Source organism: Pleurotus ostreatus, assembly GCF_014466165.1.
Source record: "Pleurotus ostreatus strain PC9 chromosome Unknown scaffold_3, whole genome shotgun sequence".
Lineage (NCBI taxonomy): Eukaryota > Fungi > Basidiomycota > Agaricomycetes > Agaricales > Pleurotaceae > Pleurotus > Pleurotus ostreatus.
In genome coordinates this window covers 3,080,034-3,105,730 of record NW_023503158.1, presented here as the reverse complement: position 1 = coordinate 3,105,730, position 25,697 = coordinate 3,080,034, and the positions used below count along the sequence as shown (strand labels likewise).

Here is a 25,697-nt window from a genome sequence, read left to right as displayed (position 1 = left end):
GAGGGGCTGATCCGAGAAGACGCGCTCGAAGGCGTGGCTATCCCCGCAGTCGAGGACAATGCGCGCCGTATGGGGGTGTATGCACGTTTGGTAAATCTTCAGAAGGGAAGATATATTGCTACGCGTCGGATGGTGCGAACTCATCGTAAGCTACAGCACTTGTTTTATGGTTCCAAATAGATTCGTAACACCGAGTAGTCACGTACCAGGCCGCTGGTCATCTGGAGTCCGACAGTTTGGCGAATTCAAAAGCGCTGCGATCCTCTACTCTACTGCTCTCCTTGTGCTTTGCTGCGGGCCCCACGCCCAAGGCCTTCTTAGAAGTATGTCACAGCTGTACGGTGAGCTTCCGGGGGTCAGGAGTATACACCGGGCATGAAACGCCTCCTCCGTGCGTCAATCCAGGATATGGCACTGAGTGGCATGGCTATGAAGTAGTACTTCATGTGCATTCGGTCACCGTAGTGTCAACTGAAGATGTACAGCCGACATGGGGATGGTGTGGTACACCAACGGATCTCCAAAAAGTCTCTGGGCATTTTGTGCGCTCTGGACGGGTTTCCGTATCGAGCACAACATCGATGTAACAGGGATTGCAAGCCTCCCTCGATACGATGGAAGTTTTGCTACCGGATGCTGGTCCCCACTGGCAGTGTGGTCTAAGCGCGGTGAACTGTAGCCCGCAGTATGACCTATCTAAAGAATAGAATGTTGAACGTAAGGGCATCGCAGTGCATAGGGCCTTATGGCAGTGAGAAAACCTTGAACAAACCTCTGTAGGACAGTCAATATGTGAGCCCGATATGTGAATTCTCTACGACCATCGGTGTGTGACTTGCCCGTCGAGGTAGATATTCCCAGAAGTCCGCTTGCTTTTTGGTGATAGGGAGCAGAGCTCCGTTTCTCGTCGTGCAGGACTGCTCAGCGAAGATCGACGATAGGGACAGGGCGGTACGATATTATTACCCGTTTAAAGAGCGTGCGCCCCTGCCTGGGCCGAACTACGGGCGCTTGAAATATTTACATAACTTGTAGAGTTCAACCATTGTCTGCTAAGAGTAACTTGCCTCGTAATGGCCATGTCTGCAACGAGAGGTCCTGAACGCAGGGTCCTTCACCACCAGCCAGGGAAACTCCCTCTTGAAGTTATTGCAGAGATCATTGCCACCGTCGCGGATGGTACCGACTTCGACTCAGCGGACCCCGACCGTGACCCCGACGTACACCACCCTCTCGCCGACGCTTCTCTAGTATCTCGCACATGGAACACCATATGCCGACCTCACGTCTTCCACACCCTCAGCATATCGTCCACGAACACCTCCGCCCGCCTCCACTTCCTCCACTTCGACGCGCCCTACCTCAGCGACCACATACGCACAGTGCGCCTCTGGCTGGAGGGCGAATACGCTTGCCCCGATTCAGAGTGGTACCCGGCGTGTTTTGGTAGGTTGACGAACTTGCGTGCATTGCACGTCGACCACGGGATCGCGAGCTTGTTGAAGGAGCAGGAGCTCCTCGCCGCGGGGATCTCTGCCATGCTCGCTGCACCTTGCCTCCGCAAGCTGGTGTTGCGCGGGTGGGACTTCTCCACGGGCGCCTCTGACCTCTTCGCCATGCTCCCGCCCACCCTCGAGGACCTGATGCTTGAGCTCATCAGCGCGACGACGGAGGGCGACACGGCGCAGCCAACATCGCCCCTGCGTCTATACGCCCTGCGACACCTCGAGCTACAGGCAGTGTTCCATCCCATGCTCACATCCACGCGTTTGATCGACTGCCCGAACCTGCAGCGCCTGACTGCCGGATGGTACGCCTACCAGTCTTGGAATCTGCCGCCATGGATCCCCGACACGCTCTCCGAGCTTGTGCTGCGTGGTATGTCTCAACCACCACGCTGGTGTTAATCGAATTACTGATGCTGCTTGCCTAGCCGCGCCTGAATGCAACATTCCCGACTTCGGTACGGCTATAAAACCATCAGCTGTAACCATCGAGCCTTCAGGCGAAATGTCGTACCTCGAAGTATTCGTGTGGATCCAAGACTGCATCAACCACCTGCCATTTCCCGGCTGTATCCAAACGCTCACTCTGAATATCTTCAAACAGCAGTCCGCCTCCGACGATGACTGCGAGGGTCTCTTCCCTACGCCATCGGAGTACGAGGTACTGTGCTCTTTCCTCGTCCGGCTTTATGAAGGAGGCGGGGTACGAAGGATCACGTTGAATATGACGGCGGCCGTACACGCGAGCGCGGCGGAATTACGTGTAGACGCAGGGCGGGAGGCGGCGAAAGTGGAAACTGCATTCGCGATGCTGCTGGAGGGCAACGTGCTTGATGTGTGCTGTATGTCGGCAAGTTGTCATGTCGAAGACACAATCGTGCACTGCAGAATACCGAGAAGGGAGAGTGTGAAGAGTATGTAAAAGCACCTTCATACGCGCCCATTTGCCTTCCAATCGGCTGTCTGCGCGCTGAACGCCTTGTTAAGCCTTGGTGTTTGTGCACATTTTCGTGCGTTTATGTTACTCGTGCGCAGTACTATTTCGTGCCGAAAAAGTCCGTCTTTTACTTATCATGAACAGATCATAAAATGTATCTAGGAACAGGGGGGGATAACTCTCCCGACGCGGTGTTGACAATGCCTCAGCCGCGCCTCGCCCATAGGAGGCGGACATTCCGCCGACGCCGATTGGAAGAGAGAAAGCCACTCACCGAGGAGCTCAGCCCTGCTTGCCCGCTTTCACCAAGGGCGTGTACCTCACGTCCTCTCACGCCGTGTCAGTGATACGGACATGCCCAAGGTATGTTATCCAAGAAACATCGCCCGTACACGGACGCACACGCTAGATCAAACCGGGTGGGATGCGCAACGGCATCAATCTCACAAGCAAATTTCTTCGTTCAAGTCCACCCAACATCAGATTGAGCAACTCCAAGGGAAGACTCACCGCCAGTGAGCTCGCAGGTCGCGGAAGCGCGCCGATTCCTGAGTCCTCGTGCGGGCGCGTCAGTTGTTATGATCAGTTCAGCCCAGAATATATATTCTCTATCCCCTAATAACTCACCCAAGACTTTGAGCTCTGATAACCTGAAATGGCGAGCGCGAGCCCAAGCAGTTTACGGAGGTGAGTCCGGAATCCGCATTGACGCGTCCGCTGCGTGAAGTGCCGTGAGTCCATCCCCAGATATCTGAGAGGCGAGCAAACGAACAAGTAAGGGTCAAGTAAGGGTCCAGATCAGTGCTCCGAAACTTCAACTTTTCATGGCCAGATAAGATAAGACAAGATAAGATCGACTTACATCAGCCAATGTGAGCCGAGCTTCTTGTCCACACCTTCCATGTCGTCCAGCAAGCCTTTCGTCCAGCCTGGCCAGCCGCTGAATGATTTTCTGCAAACCTTCTGGCAGCGCATGGTGGATGCAGCCGAGCAAGAAACTCCCGATTATCGCCACCCGCCTCTCCCGCTCGCCAGAATCAAGAAGGTCATGAAGAGTGATCCCGATGTCAAAGTAAGCAACATTGACGCGACCTTTCGAGTCTGTCTTGAACCATTGATGTCAAGATGATTGCAGCAGATGGTATGGACAATGACATTCCATTGTATCCGCCCTTTGAACGCGTGAACAGCCCCGATTCTGTTCTGCAAAGCTTGTGAGAGTATGTCGTTCTCACGCCGTCGTACGAGAAAGGTTGCTGACGATCGCTGGCGACGACCGTAGTCTTTATCTCGGAAATCACTGCTAGAGCCTTCATCATCGCCGACTCCAATAAACGCCGCACGTTGTCGCGTTCAGATATTGCCAAGGCACTGAGCAAGTCTGACCAGTTCGACTTCCTCATTGATATCGTTCCTCGCGACGAGTTGCCTTTCCCCGCCTCCGTCGGACCGAACGGCGCAAAAAAGACTGGTATTCCGGCGAAGGGCAAGCAGGTACGCTTCGCGGTGCATTCGCCGTTTTCTGCGTCTGACTTTTCGTAAGAAGAGTGATGGTCAGCCGACATCCCCCGATCTGACTGAAACTAACGATAATACGAACTCGAAAGAAGTCTACGACCAAGTGAGTCCCTTGAACACTCGTTTGCGACGAGAATGCTAAGAGCGTGGCTAGTTAGAATCATTGCTCAATCCTGTCGGAGCGACAGAACGGAATAACATCCCTTCTTAACCGACTACATACATATCATAACTGTGCCCATATGCAATCATATACAGTGTCTGGGGCAAACAGAGTTACCATCATACCTGGTGCTGACGAGTTATGCACAGAGGCGAGGAGGCACCATTAACAGAGGTTGATTAGTCTTATGTATCGGTGAGAAATTATATCTCTTCCTCGGCCATCTACTCTGAACATACCCTACAGAGCCCAGAAGCCCTAGACTCACCTGATCTTTCCAAGATCAGGCCGGCGTGACCTGCGGTGGGAAGTACTGACGAACGTGTAGCCGATTTGTTATAAGTCCTCCCAGACTAACAACTACATAGGCCATATTCTGGTGTCATCGGTCAGGTTTCCTTTGACTGCATTACGCGGGCGAGAGCAAGGCGACGTTGACCTTTCAGATTGTGCATGCATGAACGGCAACACTATCGAAGCTTGGGCCGCCAGTGTTTCTATTTCTGTCCGTCGTAGCTTCTGAGGTCCAACCCGCGTGGTAGAAGACAAGAAGGCATGTCATAACTGTATGGTCTATTGATTTGGACAGAGCCTGTGTGTCGTTAAAAGCCAGCAAGATAGATCGTTTCGAGAAGTACGATTGATGCTTGCTGACGTCTCCATTTACCTGCTATCATTTCTCCTCTCAGTCGGAAGTGCAGCACTCGCGAAAGCCGTGCCCCCAGCTTTCCGTAGACCAGCTAGCGACGCCGTAGACCATGTTGATCCGTGCGTATCGAATCACTTCGCCCGTGTCGCTCAATACTTATTAGCTTTGCCAGGATAATCGGAAACGGCGGGGTGATCCCCTCTCACACTGGGGGAATGATACCTTCCACAGCTCCGCCTTTCGCTATGACTCGCTGGGTGGCTCAAACTCGCCAGAACTACGTCTCCGTGCCCCCATACATACTAACTGATACCTCTATCCATGGCTTTCAGGGTACTCATCAACCCGCAATATGGATGGGCGAGAGCGGGCAGGTTATAGTAGTCCCCGGTGCTGGCAATATAAGGAGCAAATTTGAAGATAGGGGCATGACCTTCGACAAAGGCACGGAAGTCAGGACGGCTAGTTACTATAGTGTCGAGCTAGATGCCCTTGGAGGCGGAACGATTCTTGCTGAACAGAGTGCTAGTAAGTACAGTGAGGAAGTCTACTCAATATACAATGTTGACGATCACCGTAGCCTCTCGTGTTGGGCATTTACGCTTCACCTTCCAACATACTTCTACGCCCTATGTCATTGTGGAGGCAACTCGGGCAGCCGTCGTCGGCCATACGGATACGACCAATACGACTCTTCATATTGGCTCCATTCGCATCGATCCACATGCTCGCGAGATATGCGGGAGCAACCCAGAGCGACAGGACTCTATCATCGGCCCGCTGTCTACCCCTGCGCGAGGGTTCAGTGGGTATTTCTGCGCCCGATTTGCTCAACCCTTTGCAAGCTGGGGCGTCGCGACGAACGGAACAACCCATGCTGGGGTCACGCGACGGGACGACCGGCTTCTCTCTGGCTTTGCTACTTTCGCACCATTTACGAAGGTTGTTGACGTTCGGATTGGCGTGTCGTTTATCTCCATCGAGCAAGCTAGACGCAACCTCGATAGAGAGATCCCCGACAGCGAGACACTGGAAGCGACTGCTCGGAAGACTCGGGTAGCATGGGCAGAGAAGTTGGACCGTATACAACTCGAAGGGGCTACGGAGAAGCAGAAAACGATTTTTTACACTGGCTTCTTCCACTCGTTGCAGGTTCGTCGTCCCTCGGTCTCAGAGGTGTCCCTCGTGTTCAAGGCGCTTCGCCCCTTTAGTACCCCTATGAGACCAGTGAGGAGGGTAGATACTATTCAGGGTTCGACGATCAAGTTCATCAAGGCGATTCTTACAATGGCTATTCTATCTGGGTGCGTTCGTTCGCAGATTCTGTACCTAGCGTCCTGAGGTTGTTACAGGACACGTTTCGAGCTGAGTGGGCCTGGCTTATCCTCTTCGCCCCTGAAAGGATGCCGGGGATGATCACTAGCATGCTCAATGATTTCAAGGAAGTGTGTCCCTCATTTCTTGACTTCCACGCCGGTTTAATCAGAGTTGATAGGGAGGTTGGCTTCCAAAATGGAAGAACATCGTCGGTATGTTATATACACTCTATGTTTTACATGAACGAACTGATGAACGAACTAAAGAGACGAACATCATGGTTATTTTCCATATATGTACCATGAGCAACGAGTAGCTTACGAATGATTTGTACAGGTAGGAACGCATGCTGATTCGCAGATCTCCGAAGCGGTTGTCAAAGGAGTACGAGGTTTCGATCTCGAGCTAGCGTGGCAAGCAGTAGTGAAAGATGCATCCGTCCCCCCTGTGGACGACAATACGACCATGTGAGTCCTAATATAGAGTGCATCACTGTCCTACCGTGCTCAACAAAATGCAGTTACGGTGATCGGCAAGAGGTTAGTCACTACTTTCTCGTTGCATAGATCTGTGTGGGCTTACCTCCTTTAGAACGTCGATTACGAAGTTCGCTCTGGGCTTTCCACCGTATACGCCCAGAATGGTTGGGTAGCTAGTGATGTTCACTCCGAGGCTGGTTCGTGTACTTTGGACTACTCCTGTGCGTCGATTTATTTTTAGAGTCATTCCCACTCGACTAATGCGACCTTCAGATGATGACTATGCTATATCCCTCTTCGCGGATGTCCTTAACAAGACGGAAGATGCCCAGTTTTACCGCGACCGTGGGTTAGGAAACCCCTTCAAGATCTTCAATGATGCAACCGGCTTTATGGAGGCACGCAATGCGAACGGGTCTTTCGCGGGGCCCGATGCAGGCTGGACCGAAGGCGATAAATGGATATATACGTTTGACGTAGTCCAGAATATTCCGGAGCTGGCGCGGAGGAGGGGCGGTAACGCAAACTTCGTCCAGTTCTTGGATGAGCACTTTGATGGAGGTCGGTCATTCTCGGCTTGTCTGGGATTCAGTTGGCACTAACTGCTTGGTACCGTTAGCCCACAACCAACACACCAACGAGGTAGGTCTAGATTTATCAGTCCGGTGACTTGACCGCCCACTGATCGTCTATTAGCCGTCCCACCATATACCTTACCTTTATGGCTTGGTGAATGCCTCATCCAAGACGCAAGAGCGTGTACGATCAATTGCCGTCACTGACTACGATGATACGCCAACTGGACTACTTGGAGTGTGTGATGTCTTCCCCCTGTCCCGTGTTGTGCGTGCTGAGTAGTCCTCCTAGAACGAAGACTGTGGTCAAATGAGTGCCTGGTATCTGTTCTCTGCCTTGGGTTTTTACCCTGTTGATCCTGCCTCAGGAAACTATGTGATCGGCTCGTACGTTGCGCTCATTTGTGACCAGCATCTGTGACTGACACCCGTCTACCGTACCCAGTCCCTTCTTCGATAAAGCTACGATCAGGCTTCCTGGGGTGGCCCGACCTCTTGTCATCTCCTCGCCAGGTGCCCCGTCGCAGATATATGTCAAGACTTCGGTCATAAATGGGGAGAAGATCAGTAACTCCATCATAGCCCACGAACAACTTATCCATGGTGGCGAGCTGCAGTTTGAGATGAGCTTGGTTGTCGTTTAAAGATGTGCACTACTCTATAGTTCTAAAGGAAACATAAAGGTACGAAATCATATCGAAGCTAAGGTCTAAGGTAGTGTCATTTTATGCCTCACATGAGGCCTCTCGTTGCCTTTGACCTGGTAAATATGTCTCCCATGGCTGACTGGAACGCATGAATGAACATGCATTCCTTCGGCGTCGTCTGCATCGTTTGATATCTGTAGTTTGAGTACGGTCTCGACTACAAACGTTGCTATCGTGGGGCTGTTATGGCCTGAGATTAGCAGCGGTTTCAGAGCGGGCCATATCGTCCGTATACCTACTTGGATTGACACATCCTTGCCAAAATTCATCGGCGGTTTAGTACTTTTTAGGTGGCTTTCATCTACCACTGTGCTGCTCAAAAATCGATTTTCGTGAGTGTGGACTTCGGTGGATAATGAGATAACTCACAGTTATTCGACGGCGAGAATTTCAAGTTGAGACAATCCAAATAAGATAGAGGTGGGCCGCACGTCGGTTTACTTATGAATGTAGCTTTGCCGGAACCGAAGACTTTCGTGCACTCGGGCATAAGATTGCAGACAGCTTGGTGTTATTCGACAGTATAGAGCATATGCTGCACTACATGTAGTGACTGATAGCTGTAGCCGTTGTTGGAGATGATGTTGGATGCAGGTCATAGGCAAGATAAGGTCAGTGGGAAGGTTGTAGTGTTGTCGAGGTGGCGAAATAGTATTGCATCCTCTATATAGGCTAGCAACACCTATTCACGTGCTGGGTGCTACAGCCTCAGGTGCATCGCCACTTAACCGTGCATCGCGCTTGTGTAAATTCGCCGATTGCGCAAGGCAACGTACAGAGCATTATAATAATAAAATAGTTGTAGTTGATATGGAATGATGATCTTCAGCGCATCACATTAATAAGCACAGGACGCTCTTCAAGGGTCTGTTGTTCTAAACACTGGATTCTTCCCTCGATCCTCCACTCGATCAGTGGCATTGCTGTGAGTCGTGACTGAATACAGCATTGATCCATAGGTGCTGCCAATGCCAGTTTATTTATTCGGGCCCCGGTGGTACTGTGTACCATCAGAAGCAGATACTTCTCAGAACCCTTTGCGAGAGACTCACAACAAAGAACAGGCCGACATGTAAAGTTTGCGACGCATTTGCGCTTCTTTCAATAGGGTGTCACTGGCTCAGTACGACTTTCACCACTCGGAATCGTGAGTCTATAGATCGTTGCACGATACGTTCGCGTAGTGATGTGTCCTTTCGCTTGCCTCTCGCGAGGATTTACCGAACGTGCACACGCTGGGTCCCATGTGCCGGCGTGCCGCGCGTAACGCGCTGTTGGGGATAAACGATTCGGATCGTTTTCCCGGTTGACGACCTTATAAGCAGACCGTAGGGATGCAGTTTCCTAGCCTACTATTTACGATGGTTAACAACAAGGCCTTCATAAGTTTTGTTTTGCTGGGAGCTAGCCTTGTCGTCAACGTTCTCGCTCAGCAATCTTCTCAGGATAACGTGGTATGGGAAAAGGCAAGTCTGTTTGCCCCGTCGCGTCCACGGATCAACGAACTTTGCACAGTTAGAGACAAGTACGAAGTTGAAGTGGACAGATTGTTACACACAGTTGCAGTGTGCCCGACTCCAAGTACGTGACCTAGAAATTAGAATTTTCGGTAACCTCACAGGTACTAACGCAGGTCTAGGTTCCCCTCAATTATTCCGATCCAGATGGAGGCACAGCGTCAATCGCTGTCATTAGATTTCCTTCGCCGCTCGCGGGTACGGACGACTACAAGGGACCAATTCTTTTCAACCCCGGAGGCCCCGGTGGTAGCGGTGTGCAAATGATTGCGGACGGCGGCGCAGCGTTTTCCGAGTTGCTTGGCGCCAACTTCGACATCGTTTCATTCGATCCCAGAGGTACCCTCGGGCTCGCTGTGTCAACAAAACAACATTTATGAAAATTCATCATTAGGTGTTGGGTTCTCTACCCCTCGCGTGTCCTTCTTTGACACCGAGGCTCAGAGACAATTTTTTGGGTCATTCGACGTAATCAACGCGACGAGTGATGGTCTCGCGCGTATTTGGGCTCGCGCACAGATAACAGGTGCCCTCGCCGCACGACATAATCAACACAACGTACTCGAGCACTTCAACACGGAGAACACGGCAAGGGATATGCTCCGAATTGTCGAAGCACATGGACAGAGGAATATCCAATACTGGGGATTCTCGTAGGTTTCCGACTTGCCGGTTTGTTACGCTATTGTTGGTGACCGCAAGTATAGGTACGGGACAGTGCTAGGAGCAACATTTGCATCCCTGTTCCCCGTGAGTCGAAAGGCTCACAGACACAGTCCTCCAACTCACTCGTGATATAGGACCGCATTAGCCGTCTCGTCCTTGATGGTGCGCTGTGTTTCCCGTAAACCTGATGTGACCACTGATTATGGTGAACACAGGCGTTGTCGATGCTGAGGATTATTACGCTAGTAAGAATCTCCTGGCGTGCGGTATATTCTCAAGTACTGATGAAGCATCAGCCCTTTGGTCAAAGAACCTGCTAGATGCCGATAAGACCTTACAAATATTCTTCGACGACTGTTTCAAAGGTGGCCCTGATTTATGCCCCTTCTACGAGCCCTCCCCTCAGGCGATCTCTCGCAAGCTTGACGACTTGACTCGAGCTACCTTCCTACGGCCCGTTCCGGTTTTAACAGGCATTTCTTATGGATTGGTCGACTATGCAAGGCTGCAAATGTCGATCTTTCAAAGTCTCTGGTCACCATACGCACTCTTCCCACAACTTGCTCAAGGTCTCGCCGATCTGATCAACGGGAACGGAACAACGCTGTACCAGATCATGGAGCAACCTCTCTTCGATTGTTCTTGTGGCACACCCACTCCTCCCACAATCATTGCGGACGGCGGAATTGCCATCTCTTGCACCGATGGTCAAGAAGTCCGCGATACGGTTGACGAGTTGGAATTATATCTGCAAGGACTATTGAGAGATTCACAATGGGGCGAAGTATGGACTGGCGCAAGGATCGGATGCTCGCACGTTTTTTTTTTCTGAATGCCGTTCCGTTGCTGACACTGACCTCGGCAGGGCATGGCCAAAGCAAGAAAAGAGACATTTCCAAGGTATACCTATATAATGTAATGTAACATCGTGCGACGTAATTCTGAATCCAATGCTTAGGGCCATTCTTGGGCAACACTAGTCACCCTATACTTTGGATCGGAAACACCGCGGGTATGTCTTATCAGTCCACTCATCTTTGGATCTTGGCTGACCGGTTTGCTACCTGTCTGTAGACCCAGCTACACCCATTGCCGGGTAAGGATGTTCTCGAAATACGGGACGCAAGTTATACTCAATGTGTTCCTCTTCCAGAGCACGCAAGATGGCCCAGGGATTTCCGGGCTCGGTCGTTCTCGCGCAGGATTCGCCTGGGGTACGCCCACATCCACTTCAGTAACCTCGGAATTCTAATGCATAACTATAGCATTGTTCTATCGCCGCACCATCCGTATGCACGTCAAAATTCGTTCGTGCGTATTTCATGAACGGGACACTCCCTGACGAAGGGGTTGTATGCCCTGTGGACGGGCCCATCTTCACGGGGCAGTCTGTAGGTGCTGCAGACCCTTCGGTGCGCCGAGCTTTAGGAGTGGACGAAAAGGACGGAGATATTGTTCAAGCTTTAGCACGCCTTCGCCGAAGTTTCAGAGTACCACTTCCCTTTTAACCTAGCGTGAGGAATTAGTCAATATGTAGTGCAGATCTTCGACAGTGTCAGAGTAGCACATCACTTCATAGACTCCTTAATGGCTGTTTTATACATGCCAGATTAGACTCTGCTGATTGAAGTTTGACAGGCGACCGAAAGGTGCTGAGTGTAATCCCAAGCAGTTTCCGAAGGTAGACTTGGTGTTCGCATTGCCGAGTCCGTTGCTTCACGCGCACCACAGCCTAGTTCCAGGCATTCTCGATACATTGGAGTAAACGGAGAACAGTCGGATGCAGATCTAGAGACATCTGGAGGATGATCGATGATCATCACTGTGCCTGCTGGATTACTGAGAAACTGTCAGCCCCAAGCTTTAATGTATCATCTCAATTCAAATCCCTGTTATTTTGGGTAAGCTCACTACAACGAAGCAACCACAGAATCTGATGGTATTCACTTTGAAGGCTACCAGTAGTGGTGCAACCCTATGGAGCGGTCTGCAAAGTGTGGCCGTTCAGACGCAAAATCTACGATCATAATTCTCCCGTCCTCTAAGCAATCAACCACTCTTCCACTCCATTCGTCAAGAGTAGTTTTCGAGGAGTGATAGACTGTTTCGTCCCAATAGTGTTTGTTGACATTAAATTGTTGGTCCCGTAATAGGTTCAATGTAATGATCGAGTCAGGCATATAATCTTGTCAGATTAGCATCCTGTGAAGACCAAGTGCATAAGCAGTGCCTTCGAATCTCATTGAATAATCAATCAGTTTAATGACAGATACACTCGGTGCTCCGTTGTTGACGTCGGCAGTGAGAGCGAAGATATGCTGAGAAGACGCCAGAGAAATATATATCTTCCCGGCGGGGCTGATGTACGAGGGAGATATGCCCCCCATTACTAAATCGCCACCAATTGGGATGACATGGAGAGCCGTTTGGGCCTCTGAAGTCTCCAAAGGGTCGAAGGGAACGGTAGCCGAGTAGCAACTGCACTCCGGAATGGCGTAAATATGGATTGCACTCTTTCTACCGGTGAGCACCCGTCTCCCAGGTAGTAATCGCACTGACACCTCGACATCCAAAGGGGCATGAAACACATCAGTCTCGCATTGCAAGTAAGCGCTGGGACTCACCATATTTTCCTCGGGGCGGATATGAGATTTCACATGGACCATCCCTGTTGACTTCTGCCAGTCAAATATCTCAACGGCCCAAGGGCTAACTGTCCGAGCGTAGAGCGAATGTAGGAGGGAGGTGTTAAAAACAATCTCCAAGGAGCGAGTATAGAAGGATTTGAGAAACTTGGAGGTAAGTCTAGAACGACCATCAGTAGCCTCGACGAGTCTTATACTCCACAATGACAGTCTAGACAATGGGGACTCGCCTATGAATAGGTTCAGTATTGACACGAATGAATCAAGTCGAAAGACTCAACAAAAGTTGTGTGAAAGGGCTAGATTAAATGCTAAGGTAGGGGAGGTCCGGTCGATACAGACAGACAAATCCGAAATGAGGATGTGGTCCCGCCTATTGTCCGGTCAAATAAGGACATATGTCCCCATCTTTAGGGAAGGAGAATCTAAGTCATGTGCCAGCACCGAGCCACATTTGTCTGTTGTGAGAAGCCACCGACCGCCTTCAATCAATGCAAAATGTGTCTTTAACCAAGTGTTGTCCAGGATACGCTGGCGAGGCAGTTGCTGTCGTATCAAGCACAATGACCATGCATGATCAACACAAATCCACTGCAGTACCATTGACTCCAAAGCAGCAGCGCCGTAGGTCTCTAGAGGTCTTGGAGGGATGATTGGAACAACATATGAATCTGAAAGTTGCCAGAAAAGACGCAGCCAGATATTACGCAATTTTGACGCGGTATAGAGGGACCTGCAAGACTGGATAACTAGTCATTGGTTTGGCCATTAAAAAGGAGTAAATCTTACGTGGCAAGCCCGTCGCAAGTCCGTTAGTTCAAGTTCGGCCAAAACCAGAGTGAGCAACTCCGTTGGAAGGACTGCCAGTGAATTGGCGGGCTGTGAAGGTGCGATTCTTTCTGCAGAGCGCGTTGCTTGGTATCATTAAGCACAGTCAATATAAACCCTGGCCAGGCCACACTCAACTCACCTGAAACCCTGAACTCAGATAGGCGACGGAACGCGTTGAGCACTACTCCAAGGAGCCTACCCAGGTTGGCTCGGAACTCGCATCGACGCGACCATTGCTTCAATTTCAGTATTATCAAATGCCAAACACTGGCGAGACGCCCAAAGACACGAACAATGGGAGGCAGAGACATGCAAAGGCGACCAGTTGAGTCTTTCCAAACATTTCATACAGCGAACCTTTGCGCCACATTGACACGTGACTTGAGCGAGATAAGCGCCTACATTAATGCGGGCTAAGTCAACAGCCGTTCACCCAATCACCTACTTCTGTGCTATTCTTTCCGTCCAGGGATCTTATCTCTAAGCCTGAAACGTACTCGGTATGAGCCAAGACTCAGTCAGGATGCAAACGCTCGGGATTGCATTTGTGTAACGTACAATCATTGCAGCCGTCAAATTGAATGGAAGTTGGACACGAAGGGCCAGTCAGTGAACTGCAAAATGTTGACTAGATGGCCATCGCAACGGTCTCATCGTAGCTGTCTGTGCTGGACTTGTAAAAGCCACACTTGGGACTACTTGGCCCACTAGTATATCCCCCATCTCCCGCTCCCAATGGCCACGACTGCGCCCTTTCCAATGATACCCTTCCCTCTTCCCTTTTACGAGTAAGCGGCCTTAATCTATCCAAACACCGCGGGCTGACTTTTTCTCAGCTCTTACGAGATTGATCCTCAATGGCAACTAAAGTTTACGGTGATATGGGCTTCGGTGTTGGGGGTTGCCACCATCCTTTCACTACCGGCCATTTTTCGTTCGATACATCCTAAACGAATACTAGTCGGCCTACTCGGCATACGGGAATGCAATGCAGCAAAAAACTATGCTCCGGTGTCGTCACTCGAGTGCGACGTTCCAGCGTTGGTTTTGAGTGACAGCCGACGCCGCAATCGTGTCTACGGCTTCTTTCGAGCGATTGGTTCTATATGTCATCTAACTCCCCCCAAACTTAGCTTGAATCTTTCGCACAGTACGTGTCTACTATGATGCCACTCCAGGATGAATACTCAAGCATGCGCACAGTGGTGTTGATTGGTGCCTACCTTGGTTTGTTGGGTTACTGCATAGGCCATGAGGCTCGACTGATGGAAAATCCAAACCGCGCTGGTAAGTTTCTGCTTGTCTTTATTAGGTTGACGTCCCTCATTGTACGGTAACAAAGGATTCATGGCGCTGGCGCAACTCCCAATCGTGTTTCTATTTGGAACAAAGAACTCCGTGCTCTCGCTACTTTTGGGACCTGGGAATGGCTACGAACGCCTCAATTTCATCCATCGCTGGTCAGGACGTGGCATGTTCTTTGCTGCCCTCGCCCATGGGTCCCTATGGATTCGAAACCGAGTTCGCTGGGGCAGAGGAGTCGTAGGATCCCCCAAGGCCATCACTGGCCTTGCAGCCCTGATCCTGCTATGCGTCATTGTCTTGACATCTTTACCCATTTTCCGCCGTCTACTCTATCGGTTCTTCATTGTAACACAGTAAGTTCGATACAACCCCGCCCTCGCAGAAGCCCGTTGAACGGCTTTGCAGCATTGTGGCCTACGTCGCCTTCGCCATAACCATCTTCCACCATACCTCTTTTGCCGGCCTTTGGCTTTACCCGCCTATGCTATTATATGCCGCAGACATGCTACTCAGGTTCTTCAAGTACCGCGTCAAGGATGCGCAATTGATTGCTATCGATGACCAAATGACTCTTGTATGTTGTCTTTGCCTCCGCCCCCAGTTCCGCCTCCTTATCTAAATATGCTACGTTCGCAGATCCGGGTACCTGATTGTGATGCAGGGTGGGAAGCTGGCCAACATGTACAGCTACGCGTGTTCTTTCGCAACCGTTTCATGGAGTCCCACCCTCTCAGTATCGTTACCGCCCCTCCTTCCACCTCTTGCATATCAAACGAAGGGATTGTCCTTGCTGTGCGTGCATGTGGTGATTGGTCCAAGGCGCTCAACGAGTACGCAAACAGCGACGCGCAACAAAGCCACGTCTCGGCTTTGACTCTCAAGGCTGAAAGCGAATTAGCGACAGGGTTCCCCGAAGTGCCAATTCGGGTCATGCTGGATGGGCCGTACGGTGGCTGCAGCATCAATCTCGGGAGATACGAGAATGTGTTATTCCTGGCTGGCGGGAGTGGTGCCACATTCACAATCAGTCTCCTCGACGATCTAGTTGCCCGTTGCGCGAAACTTCGAAGGCCCGGTGACGAGAAGACCAACCGCATCGAATTTGTATGGTGTATCCGATCCTTTGGTGCGTTGCTTCCCGCATAGTTTGCCTTGTTCAAACACCAACACCTTTCTGCAGATGCCATGGAATGGTTCGCGCCGCTGCTGGCTACCATCGTCGATACCGCAATGAAGTCAACTCTCGACCTTCATATATCTATCTTCGTAACCTCATTGCGCTCTCTCCTCCCGGACGTAACGTTGCCGAATACCGACATACGAGTTGGACGACCGTCTATCTCAGCCTTACTCAGAAGCTTCGCTTCGATGCCTCATGGACCGAACAGGGCGTTAACTGACAAAGAGCTCGCCATGCCACCACAGTACGGAGGGGTGGCAGTCTGCGCTAGTGGACCAGAGAGCTTGACACGAGAAGCTGCGAATGCTGTCGTTCAGGTGAACCTCTCGCAGGGCATCCGCTTGGGTGGCATCGCGTTGCACACGGAGAAGTTCTCGATGTGATGCGTCCTTGCATAATCTTTCTGTAAATTTATTAGCCTTCTTGGGCGCCCAGATGACGTACACAGTGTACTACTTACTTCCTGGATCATTCACGTCGATCAATTGGCTTCGCTTGTCAGGGGCTGTGACAAGACTTTGACCACTGGTCCACAAACAATAACAATAGTGGCAGAGACCTGTGGCCTTGAAGCTCCTAGCACGATCCACGCCTGGCGTATAAATGCGTCGACAATGTTCTGACCCTCGTCATCCACCATCTATTCCCCCAAATGTCTGAACCAACATTTAACTCTCTTGAAGAACAGATCGACTATGTCATCAAGTTCAACGAAACTATGAGCGCACGCCTCGCAACAGCAAAAATAGCATTGGCATCCCACCCACCTGCCGTTTGCGAGACATTTATTGGTGAGCTAGTCCCACCAGAGTACTCGCTTATTTGTACGCTGACTTTTGAAACCAGTGGTCAAGCTGGGGGAAAAGTCTCTGAACCTAAGACACCTTGCGAAACTCGTCGATTTCTTCTATATAGAAAGGTTATTCCTTACGACTCACAAGACAATGGTGTCGTTTGTAGAGAACCTCCGACAAATCGTAGGACATGTTCCAGACCCAATGCCAGCGGCTAAACGTGTCTCGAAGAAATCTTCCCAGGCAGGACATAGTGGTGAGATTTTATCTGGATTGAGGATGCCCAAGGAGTTGACCGGAGTTCCTGTAGCGAAAAGAATCCCGAAATAGATAATACTAGACTACAGAATAGCATCGCTAAATGTTGTATTACCGTTAACTGTTAATGGGCGAACTAAATGAGAAGGCCCGTGTTCTCCTGAGGTCTCTCCTGAAGTCTCCTATTACGAGGGCTACTTTTTGGCTCTGACATCACCAGCATTCAGACCTACTACTCGGCGGGCCAGCATTCGGATTTATACATGAGCGGAATGTCCTCAGGCCTCATCCTTTCACCCGATCCTCCATAACGCGATACTCCTCATCCCGCCTACGCTTCTACCCAATTTACCGCCATGTCGAACGCCCCCACAGAAGCATCAAAGCTCCAGGAAAAGGCGGAATACTCCAAGCTTTACCTCAAAATATTGCGAACATACCTGGAGAGTGTAGAACTATTCGAGGCCAGTAACTTCAGTGAATCTCCCATAGAAAGTGCGTACACATCCTCAGATAAGAGCGGGTCGCTGATGATTATTTGCCCACCATGCCCACCTTGAATGTACCTAGTATCGATACGAGGCAAGCCAGTAGAGCGGAGAACGCTACAAAAGGCTACCAACATTGCCATGCTCAACTCGATGTATTTTTACTCCCGCCATAAACTTGAACTATTCAAAGACGAAGTGCGGCTCGCCTTGGGACAACCTCCCGCTTCAATGACAAAGAGCAACGACGCTGAAGGTTCTACCATTGGTGCGTTGAGTCCCGTTGATTTAGACGCTTTCGTACTAATGGCGGCCATGTAGATAAGTCTGGCATAGGCGGAGCTGCTTAGGTGTTTCATAGCTACGTATATGATAGCACAAACGAAGGCGAGGAGATGATATACCAATACGTACCAACATGTATCCAATATATGTCAATTCAGGCTGAATGTCTTGCCAATCATAGTACTTGATTCCGCGTTCGTAGCGTCACTACACAGGGAATAACCGGCCAATTTTCATCGCGTCACACTCATACAGTCACTTGGAGTTGAATCGTGGCTACAACTTCATTCAGGCCATCAGTCCACGGGCGAAAACCCATAACTGGCGGGTGTCCCGCTCGTTGAAAGGTTGGAGCACAACCTAACGCCATCGAAGTCATTAGTCTATTCATGCCCAAACCCGAGTCGTACTCACCTGGTCCGCACCAGCACCACTAACGGCCTGGAATGCGAACTCGCCATCCCCTACTTGAATACTGAATACGCGGATCAGAAAAAGTCGAATGAGGGATGATTTTTCTAACAATACCTATAGAGAGTGGGATGCGCTTCGAGGGGCTGGACTATCTTAAAGACCGTTTCAGTGGCACTGACAACGACGCCTGCATTCCTATCAGGTATATTAGCGTGATGGCTGGTCGCAGTTAGCTGCAACGCAACTCGGAAATCTTCTCAACATGCTGGAAATGCCCTCCTTGGCTTCGGATGGTGAACGTAGTGGTCGAACCTGCGGGCCTAGCCTCGATGTCCCACTAAGGCAACCATAAGAATTGTAAGAGGCCTTTGGGGGTAATAGTATGTAATCACCTTAGGACCTATGCTATGCAAAGCGAGAATAGTGTCGACTGGATTGCCTTCTTTCTCTACACCGTCACGCAAGCCAAGCATGAGATGAGGCCAGGCAGCGCTCTTGATCATGTATGCTCCTGGTTCAAGGGCGTTGCCGCCGAAGCTGGAAGCATCGGCTTTGACGTCCGCGAGACTGAGAGGGTTTAGCTGGGAGGAAGTGGTCATTGTTGAGGTTCTGGATACTGAAGACCTTGGGTTGTGAGTCCTCATTTTATACTATTCGCAGCATGAGTCACGGATCTTCCCAAAACCATATTATCCCATTAATCCTCCAAATCAAACCACACCTTGACTTCTCGCAGTGTACGGCGTGCCACTGAATTGCTTTCGACAACATGAGCCAGTCACTTCGTACTGAATGGCATGTCTTGACGGTCCCCCGAGGCACCCGATGTACGAGAAGCCTTTCGTACCTCGCGTAATTCGTGCTGTACGCCACATTTCGTGAAGTGCTCATGGGCGTCCACCAACTGAGTATGTGGTGATGTAGTGCTGTACGTTGGCTGTATTGCACAAAGTTCCATTCTCTGATGGTAACTGGCTGGCCTCGTCAATTCAATTGCATGACAAATGAGAAGGCTCTTGATATTCGGTTCAACGGAGGGGCGGCGAAAGAGAGGTGTGAGTAACGACATGTCTGACATAGTAGAAGCTGGAAGGTCCGAACGCGCGAGGCGAAGTCCTCTCGGTGGGCTCACTTGTATAGGAATTCTGCCCCAACACCCTAGAATCGCGAGTGGCTACACCGAGAAGAAGGGATTAACACGAGTCATAAGACAGATGCACAACATAAAACATACTCACGCAAGAAATTGTTGCCGTTATACTACTCGTGTCCTTTGGAATTCTCTCGGCAGTAGCTTGTGCCCGAAGTTAGGAAACAAAATACCGAAAGGACTATCAACATTCTCTGTCCACAGCGGCGGGCCAAGGCTTACCGTAGCCTCAATGCGAGGATATATGTACAGTTGACAGATACTCGAGTCAGAGGGCCTGGCTTGTACACAGCGAATGTTGGTTGAACTGCTGGTTGAACATCCAGAGTCGTGCACCGTCGAAGTTCCAGTATGTAAATCACGTTGCTGTGAGAAAGCGACATGAACGCACCGCCACTTCGTAGTCTAAATCGCTCACTGTCACCTCCTGAACATGCCGACACTGTTTGATTTGCCACCCGAATTGTTGCGCGCCCTCTCTTTGTGCCTCAGGACGCCCGACTGCTCTAATATGTCCCTGACTTGCTGGAAAATTTACAACGCGGTCGCGTCGGTGCTCTTTGAAAACGTCATGATCCTTGACCAGTTCTCTCCGGCGGAGCTTTCGCATTTGTTCGACAAGTGCCCCCATATCAAATCTGCAGCGAGGTTCGATACCTTTCGTTCTTCAGACTCAATTACATGACACTGAAGTTAACCCCTAGACATGTCACGTTGATTCAGTGGGAGTCAGACTTCGTTGCTGCGACGATCTCGACGGACATTATCTATGCAGGGATTGCAAGCTTCCCGAGTATAACGTCGCTTCGCCTGGATATCAACACCGTGCCATATCTCTGCTGGATGCTGAGGGTGCATAGACTCTTTCTTGCCCTCAGCCACAAAGGCATCAATAAACTCGATATCACGATCACCGATTGCGCCAATTCGAGGTTGGAAACGATGCCTTCGTTGTGGTGCAACCAGCCGATTCCTTACTATTGTCTTCCCGGTATAGAAGATCTTCGTATCACCATTGCCGCGAGCCAACCCCATGGGTGGTTGTGGCTCGAGTATACCAAAGACCTAATACTGGCGTCCAAGGAAACGTTGACTGCATTGTCGCTGAGTACCATGCTCTTCGACGATGTATTTCCAATATCGCAGGTGCTTACTCCCCATTATCCAGTACGTCGCCGATGTAGATGATCCAATCCAGACTCCTCTATTACAGGTCCTTAGGGAACTCAAGCAGCTACAGATTCTAGAATTCAGCGGTTTTGCGCACCTGTCACTATTCACTCTGGATAATTGCCTCCCGCTGGTTCAACCAGGTGCCTGCCCCAAGCTTCGTCGAATCGCTTGGGCCCATAGTGCCACATGCCAAACACTGATCGACATCACACGCAAACCAGACTCAGAGGCAGTGCTTCATTGTCTTCCATCGACCCCTCGAATGCCTTCGAAGTTTAGCTCACTTATTCAACCTCCGAAAGAATATATTTGCTTAGTATCGGAAGACTTATCACCCTTGGACGAACCCGACGATTTGGACTATTCTCCATCATCGCCCGTGTCATCAAGCAGTTCTGACTACGACTCAGACGCAATGAGTGAATGAGGCGGTTCGAACTAGAAAAATAGCGAACACCCCAATACGAGTAGGTATGTTTGCCCATCGTCTGATATTCATCTCTTCTAAGATTTCTTCTAAGGGCACCCTGCCCGCACCAACTGGATCTGATATGTACGACGTATGTATTGCGGTGTATATATAGAACGACGTGGCTTACCATTGTATCCCCTTCGGAAAGCCCGAATAGTCAACAAATCAATGTCGAAGAAGCAAAAGCTTGTTCAGATGCATGCTCTACAGCAATTAACGGCAGACATGGGTCTTGACAAGCTGCGGCGTAACCTACATGGTTTTATACAGTGTCAATGTCGTAACGCAGAATCGTCGTAGATGCGCCCACGACCAACTTTCAACAAAGGTATAATACATAACATACCTAGCCTGGCGAGGGGTATCCGTAGATGACTATCTACTGATCAACGACGGCGACGGGAATCTGATTAGGCTCGCGTCAGACGTTATGTTTTGGACAGATTTGAACATATCTTAATTGCGGAATCAACGAGGACAAGGACACCAACGAACCCTCCGTGCGATGCCTTTGAGTGGATTTCTGAGGGTCAAGTCAGTCTAACGACTAAGACCACCTGGAGTACACCTGGTTGGGTTACAACCATGCATTTTTGTCGTGAATGTAGAGATACAATGCGAAGAGGAATAAATAGATAATTTCCATATGAATTTACTGCTCGCTAACAAACACAGCTGCCATGCCCATGCCTGATCCAATACACATACTCGTGACGAAGACCTTAGCGCCGTATTGCTTGCTGATGTTGAGACCAGTGGCGACTTGCCTGGCACCGGCTGAAAGGAAGTATTGAGCCGCCATAGTATCAGGAAGGAAAAGAAAAAACGTACTGCAACCGAGAGGATGGCCAATAGCGATGGCACCACCGTGGACGTTGACCTTCTCGAAGGGGATACCGAGGTGCTTGACGGAAAAGACGGCCTGGCTAGCAAACGCTTCGTTGATCTCGAAGAAGTCGACATCCTCAATGGTGATCCCGGCCTTCTTGAGAGCAATGGGGATGGCGAAAGCTGGGCCTACACCCATAACTCGTGGGGGAACACCAACGACGGAGGCGTTGTTGAACTTGCCGAGGATGGGGAGACCGAGGCGCTTGGCGACGGAGCGGCGAGCGAGGAGGACGGCAGCGGCACCGTCAGAGACCTGAGATGCGTTACCAGCATGTGTAGTTCCGTCCTTGGTGAATGCGGGCTTTAGCTTTCCCAAGCTCTCGACGGTGACACCGTCCCGAATGCCATCATCAGCCTCAACGACGATCTCTCTCTCCTCCTCAGTCTTCGGGTCGATAACCTTCACCTTGAGGGGGGTGATCTCATCCTTGAACTTGCCGGCCTTCTGGGCGTCAGCGGCGCGGCGGAAGGACTCAGCGGCGAATCTATCCTGCTCAAGACGTCCGATACCGTAATCCTTAGCAACATTCTCCGATGTGATACCCATAGGGATCAAGCAGTCCTCAGCCTCCTGGTTGGAGAGAATGAGGTCCGAGTATCCGGTAGGTTGCGAGGCGGCGCCGAAACCGAAGGTCATGCTTTCCACACCTGCACCGATACCAATGTCGATCTGACCGGTCTTGATTTCGTTGGCAATTTGGTTGATGGCAGTAAGACCTGATGAGCATTGACGGTTAACTGCATTGACGGCGGCGGTGTTGGGGATTCCGGCGTAGAGAGCGGCCATGCGAGCGGGACCAGCGCCTCCGCCGGGTGGGAGAACAGCGCCAACAGCGACATCCTCAATGAGTTTCGGGTCGATGTTGACTTTTGTGAGGACCGAGCGTAAAACACCCCCGAGAAGCTCCTCGGGACGAGTGTCCTTGAAGCCACCCTTTCTGCCCTACGAAACACATAAGTCAGCAAAAACAGCAGGGTTCGATCTTCAACCGTAGCGCACCTTCGTGATGGCTGTTCGGACAGCTGACACGATAACAACGTCGTCGTCGTGCTTCGCGATGAGGCGGGCCTTGGCTGGTGAGGTGCTGGATGTGATTTGCAACATGGTGGTGGAGAGCAAGAGAGTACAGTTCTTCAATGTAGCGGGGCGTAACTTATAGAGATGGCTCGGGACGCTGATTACCGAAATCACATGGTTCACCGGCTTCAAGCGCTCAGGGCGGTCTGAGGTAATCAGATGCGGGGATGCGGAGGTCGGGCGACGACAAGCCGACCCCGGAATTCACAATTTCAAGGCTCTCCACCGGGGCCGTAACGGCAACCATCTTCGAGAGGAAGTATAGCGTATTGAACGGGGTCGACGTCAGGCCAAAAACTAGGTTGGTTACAGCAGTATCTCATTTGCTGCGAATATGGACCCCACTCCCTTTACAATGTCCTGAAAGTACGTTCTACGCCACATTCAAATGTGACCGGGCTCTTCGATATCAGCAACAGCCATGATTTCGCGTCAGTAACTCCAAGCTGCCACGACAAATTGCCCAGGTATAACAGACTAAACGGAGAACCATCGATATCGTTGAAGGCCTTCTTCTTATCTGGAGAGCTGGCTTCGTGGGTATCGGCTATCCATCTTCGAAGAACTGAATTGCAAGGTGCCTAAATTGGCACCGATTGGTCTTGTGTCCCTAGGGTACGCGCAATTCTGCAATAAATAATGAGGCCAAAGGTCGGTGACACCTAGCTGCTACTGTGCTCAGTCGGCGACGCCATTATTATCTGGTAAGTACGTGGGTTGCTCGCAACATGCCGCCAAATACTGGACGTGCATTTCGCTTACAATTTACCGGCAAGGCTTTTCGCAACTCCGTGACGCGACTACACGGCAAGAGGGACGGACATTGTGAACCGCCGCGGTCTGGTCCTCCAGTGTTTGATGGTCGGCTACTAGCGCTCAGCCCCTGGAAGCCCCTGATACTGAGAATCGGCGACTTCTACCACGCCGGCACCTCTGCCCCAACCACCAAGATTCGATTCATGTGGTAGGTATGATCCATCACCAGACTATGAGATAGAACAAGTACTTTAGATTCAAGTAAATATGCCTGCGAACCTCTACAGAGTTGTGACCGCCACACTTCACCCGGCCTCAACTCAGAACACATCACTTCTACAGAACACAAAGAATATGGACCGTACGTAGAACTATATCAAGCTACTTCTGGTCGGTCCCCTTTGCAACCCCCCCAAAACTGCTGGCCTACATGATTTCGAGATACTTCATCATCGACGACGCGGACGGTCAGATAAATTACTCTCCCAGTTGGCGTCAGAATGGCTGTAGTAGTGAATACCAGAATACAACCCACAGTACAAAGGCCCAAGGCGCCTTCTTCACGCTCAACTTCGTCGGTACGTATGCAATGCTCTTCCTCTAACATAACGTTCATGAGTCTACCCAGGGACATCCGTCAAAGTGTATGGCTCATTGACACATCAGGGAGGCGACAATGACCGTTCAATGTTCCCAAATACCACCTACGTCTTAGATGATCGCTCTCCCGTTAACTTCTTCGGGAAACCCCCTCGACTTCCGACACATATCAACAAGTGTTCTATTCCTCCCCGCCCCTGCCATACACGAACCATACACTTGTTGGAACCTGCGCCGACGAGGGTAGTCTGGTGTGGATCGACTATTTCGTGGTTGAAGTACCCTTGCAACTCGATTTAACTAGCTTGGCGTCCTCTCCGCCAACTCCAAAAACCGTAGGCGTTACGGTCCCCGCCGTTCTCGGGACGCTTCTTCTACTGTCTACGACCTTGGTCTTATATCTTTGGTGCCGCCTCCGCCAAAGCGCTGCCCAACCTCCTCGTCCCTTCGAGGTGCCGCCGGCTCAGTGTCCAAGAAACCTTGATGTTCTTTACTGTGCCGAAAATCATAAACCAGCTCCACCCAGGTCAGCATATTCGAATGTATCGGAGATGGGACGTCACTGACTTCTTTGTGATGCTACTCCTACAGTTACTACGCACGGCCCCAAGCTGATCTGAGCTGAACAGCGTCAATTTAATGTTGATAATGGGCAGGGGTGTACTCTGGCGACCGAAAGCATGTTTGGGGTTCCGATGCTCAAAGTTGTACACTCACCGCAGATCCAGTAACCAGCGATGTTCAAACAACTTTTCTCTAATCAAGTCTTCTGCCGTGGGAATACCGAGGACCTAAAACGGTTCAAGTAGTTTGTTAAATTGCTTTCCTCCTCTACTTCAGACACAGTAAAGACATATAGGCCACGGAATCCTCAAAATTGATCATATACCTCGGCCCGCAGCGGGTATCAGGGTAGCTGAATGCTCGAACAAATGAACGTCACTGCGTGGTTTCCGATCAGTGATGGTGAGAGTTACACGTTATGGCCTCTGGCAACCGCTCAGTCTCACACTCCCTTGAATCGCAACCCACTCTTGTATTTATACTCGTCTGCCCCAGGCGAACAACTCCACTCTACTAACTATGGTCGCCTCTGAAGTTCAACTGTTCAGAACGGCAATCATATGCTTATCAATGGCGTTTCTCCTCACCGCAATGTGACTTAACAGCTCTCTTATCCGTTTTACTGACTTATCTTCGTGACTGGTGCAGGCTCTACGGGGTATCACTGGTGATTCGATAGATCTATTGAGTCGGAGGAAGCGACTGATTTCACTCAAGCTATTAATCGGTCTTTATTTTCTTTCTCCAGCACGTCCGAACGACTCCGCGTTCGTGAAGTAC

The 25,697-nt window shown here is 50.6% G+C and overlaps 9 protein-coding genes across 9 annotated transcripts; 7 read left to right on the top strand and 2 right to left on the bottom strand.

Moving 5' to 3' along the window:
* Nucleotides 1-1,073: 1,073 nt before the first annotated feature.
* Nucleotides 1,074-2,427, top strand: PC9H_005668 (uncharacterized protein; the record flags this gene model as incomplete). The annotated part of the gene is made up of 2 exons (XM_036775230.1): nt 1,074-1,878; nt 1,934-2,427. The coding sequence occupies 2 exons, from the start codon at nt 1,074-1,076 to the stop codon at nt 2,425-2,427; spliced, it is 1,299 nt and encodes a 432-aa protein (XP_036633732.1).
* Nucleotides 2,428-3,343: 916 nt separating this feature from the next.
* Nucleotides 3,344-4,171, top strand: PC9H_005667 (uncharacterized protein; the record flags this gene model as incomplete). The annotated part of the gene is made up of 6 exons (XM_036775229.1): nt 3,344-3,514; nt 3,568-3,583; nt 3,633-3,662; nt 3,725-3,936; nt 3,986-4,063; nt 4,115-4,171. 6 exons carry the CDS (start codon nt 3,344-3,346, stop codon nt 4,169-4,171), a joined length of 564 nt encoding a protein of 187 aa, XP_036633731.1.
* A 595-nt stretch (nt 4,172-4,766) lies between these two features.
* Nucleotides 4,767-7,787, top strand: PC9H_005666 (uncharacterized protein; the record flags this gene model as incomplete). Its single annotated transcript, XM_036775228.1, has 13 exons — nt 4,767-4,891; nt 4,945-5,300; nt 5,353-5,924; nt 5,984-6,076; nt 6,125-6,301; nt 6,426-6,556; nt 6,610-6,628; nt 6,681-6,789; nt 6,842-7,129; nt 7,188-7,210; nt 7,265-7,381; nt 7,436-7,530; nt 7,589-7,787. The coding sequence occupies 13 exons, from the start codon at nt 4,767-4,769 to the stop codon at nt 7,785-7,787; spliced, it is 2,304 nt and encodes a 767-aa protein (XP_036633730.1).
* Nucleotides 7,788-9,184: 1,397 nt separating this feature from the next.
* On the top strand, nt 9,185-11,541 carry PC9H_005665 (uncharacterized protein; the record flags this gene model as incomplete). Its single annotated transcript, XM_036775227.1, has 13 exons — nt 9,185-9,304; nt 9,366-9,431; nt 9,490-9,706; nt 9,762-10,020; nt 10,075-10,117; nt 10,168-10,195; nt 10,249-10,278; nt 10,330-10,817; nt 10,899-10,933; nt 11,014-11,045; nt 11,108-11,129; nt 11,187-11,247; nt 11,299-11,541. 13 exons carry the CDS (start codon nt 9,185-9,187, stop codon nt 11,539-11,541), a joined length of 1,644 nt encoding a protein of 547 aa, XP_036633729.1.
* Nucleotides 11,542-14,244: 2,703 nt separating this feature from the next.
* Nucleotides 14,245-16,377, top strand: PC9H_005664 (uncharacterized protein; the record flags this gene model as incomplete). Its single annotated transcript, XM_036775226.1, has 7 exons — nt 14,245-14,297; nt 14,346-14,659; nt 14,713-14,796; nt 14,852-15,167; nt 15,220-15,388; nt 15,451-15,940; nt 15,995-16,377. 7 exons carry the CDS (start codon nt 14,245-14,247, stop codon nt 16,375-16,377), a joined length of 1,809 nt encoding a protein of 602 aa, XP_036633728.1.
* Nucleotides 16,378-16,646: 269 nt separating this feature from the next.
* On the top strand, nt 16,647-17,855 carry PC9H_005663 (uncharacterized protein; the record flags this gene model as incomplete). Its single annotated transcript, XM_036775225.1, has 4 exons — nt 16,647-16,785; nt 16,841-17,044; nt 17,422-17,541; nt 17,617-17,855. 4 exons carry the CDS (start codon nt 16,647-16,649, stop codon nt 17,853-17,855), a joined length of 702 nt encoding a protein of 233 aa, XP_036633727.1.
* Nucleotides 17,856-18,107: 252 nt separating this feature from the next.
* PC9H_005662 (uncharacterized protein) lies at nt 18,108-18,832 on the bottom strand (the record flags this gene model as incomplete). The annotated part of the gene is made up of 5 exons (XM_036775224.1): nt 18,108-18,179; nt 18,234-18,294; nt 18,348-18,428; nt 18,479-18,570; nt 18,626-18,832. 5 exons carry the CDS (start codon nt 18,830-18,832, stop codon nt 18,108-18,110), a joined length of 513 nt encoding a protein of 170 aa, XP_036633726.1.
* A 2,848-nt stretch (nt 18,833-21,680) lies between these two features.
* Nucleotides 21,681-23,024, bottom strand: POT1 (3-ketoacyl-CoA thiolase with broad chain length specificity; the record flags this gene model as incomplete). The annotated part of the gene is made up of 3 exons (XM_036775223.1): nt 21,681-21,805; nt 21,860-22,862; nt 22,920-23,024. 3 exons carry the CDS (start codon nt 23,022-23,024, stop codon nt 21,681-21,683), a joined length of 1,233 nt encoding a protein of 410 aa, XP_036633725.1.
* A 1,159-nt stretch (nt 23,025-24,183) lies between these two features.
* Nucleotides 24,184-24,978, top strand: PC9H_005660 (uncharacterized protein; the record flags this gene model as incomplete). Its single annotated transcript, XM_036775222.1, has 3 exons — nt 24,184-24,331; nt 24,531-24,879; nt 24,945-24,978. 3 exons carry the CDS (start codon nt 24,184-24,186, stop codon nt 24,976-24,978), a joined length of 531 nt encoding a protein of 176 aa, XP_036633724.1.
* Between the last annotated feature and the right edge of the window lie 719 nt (nt 24,979-25,697).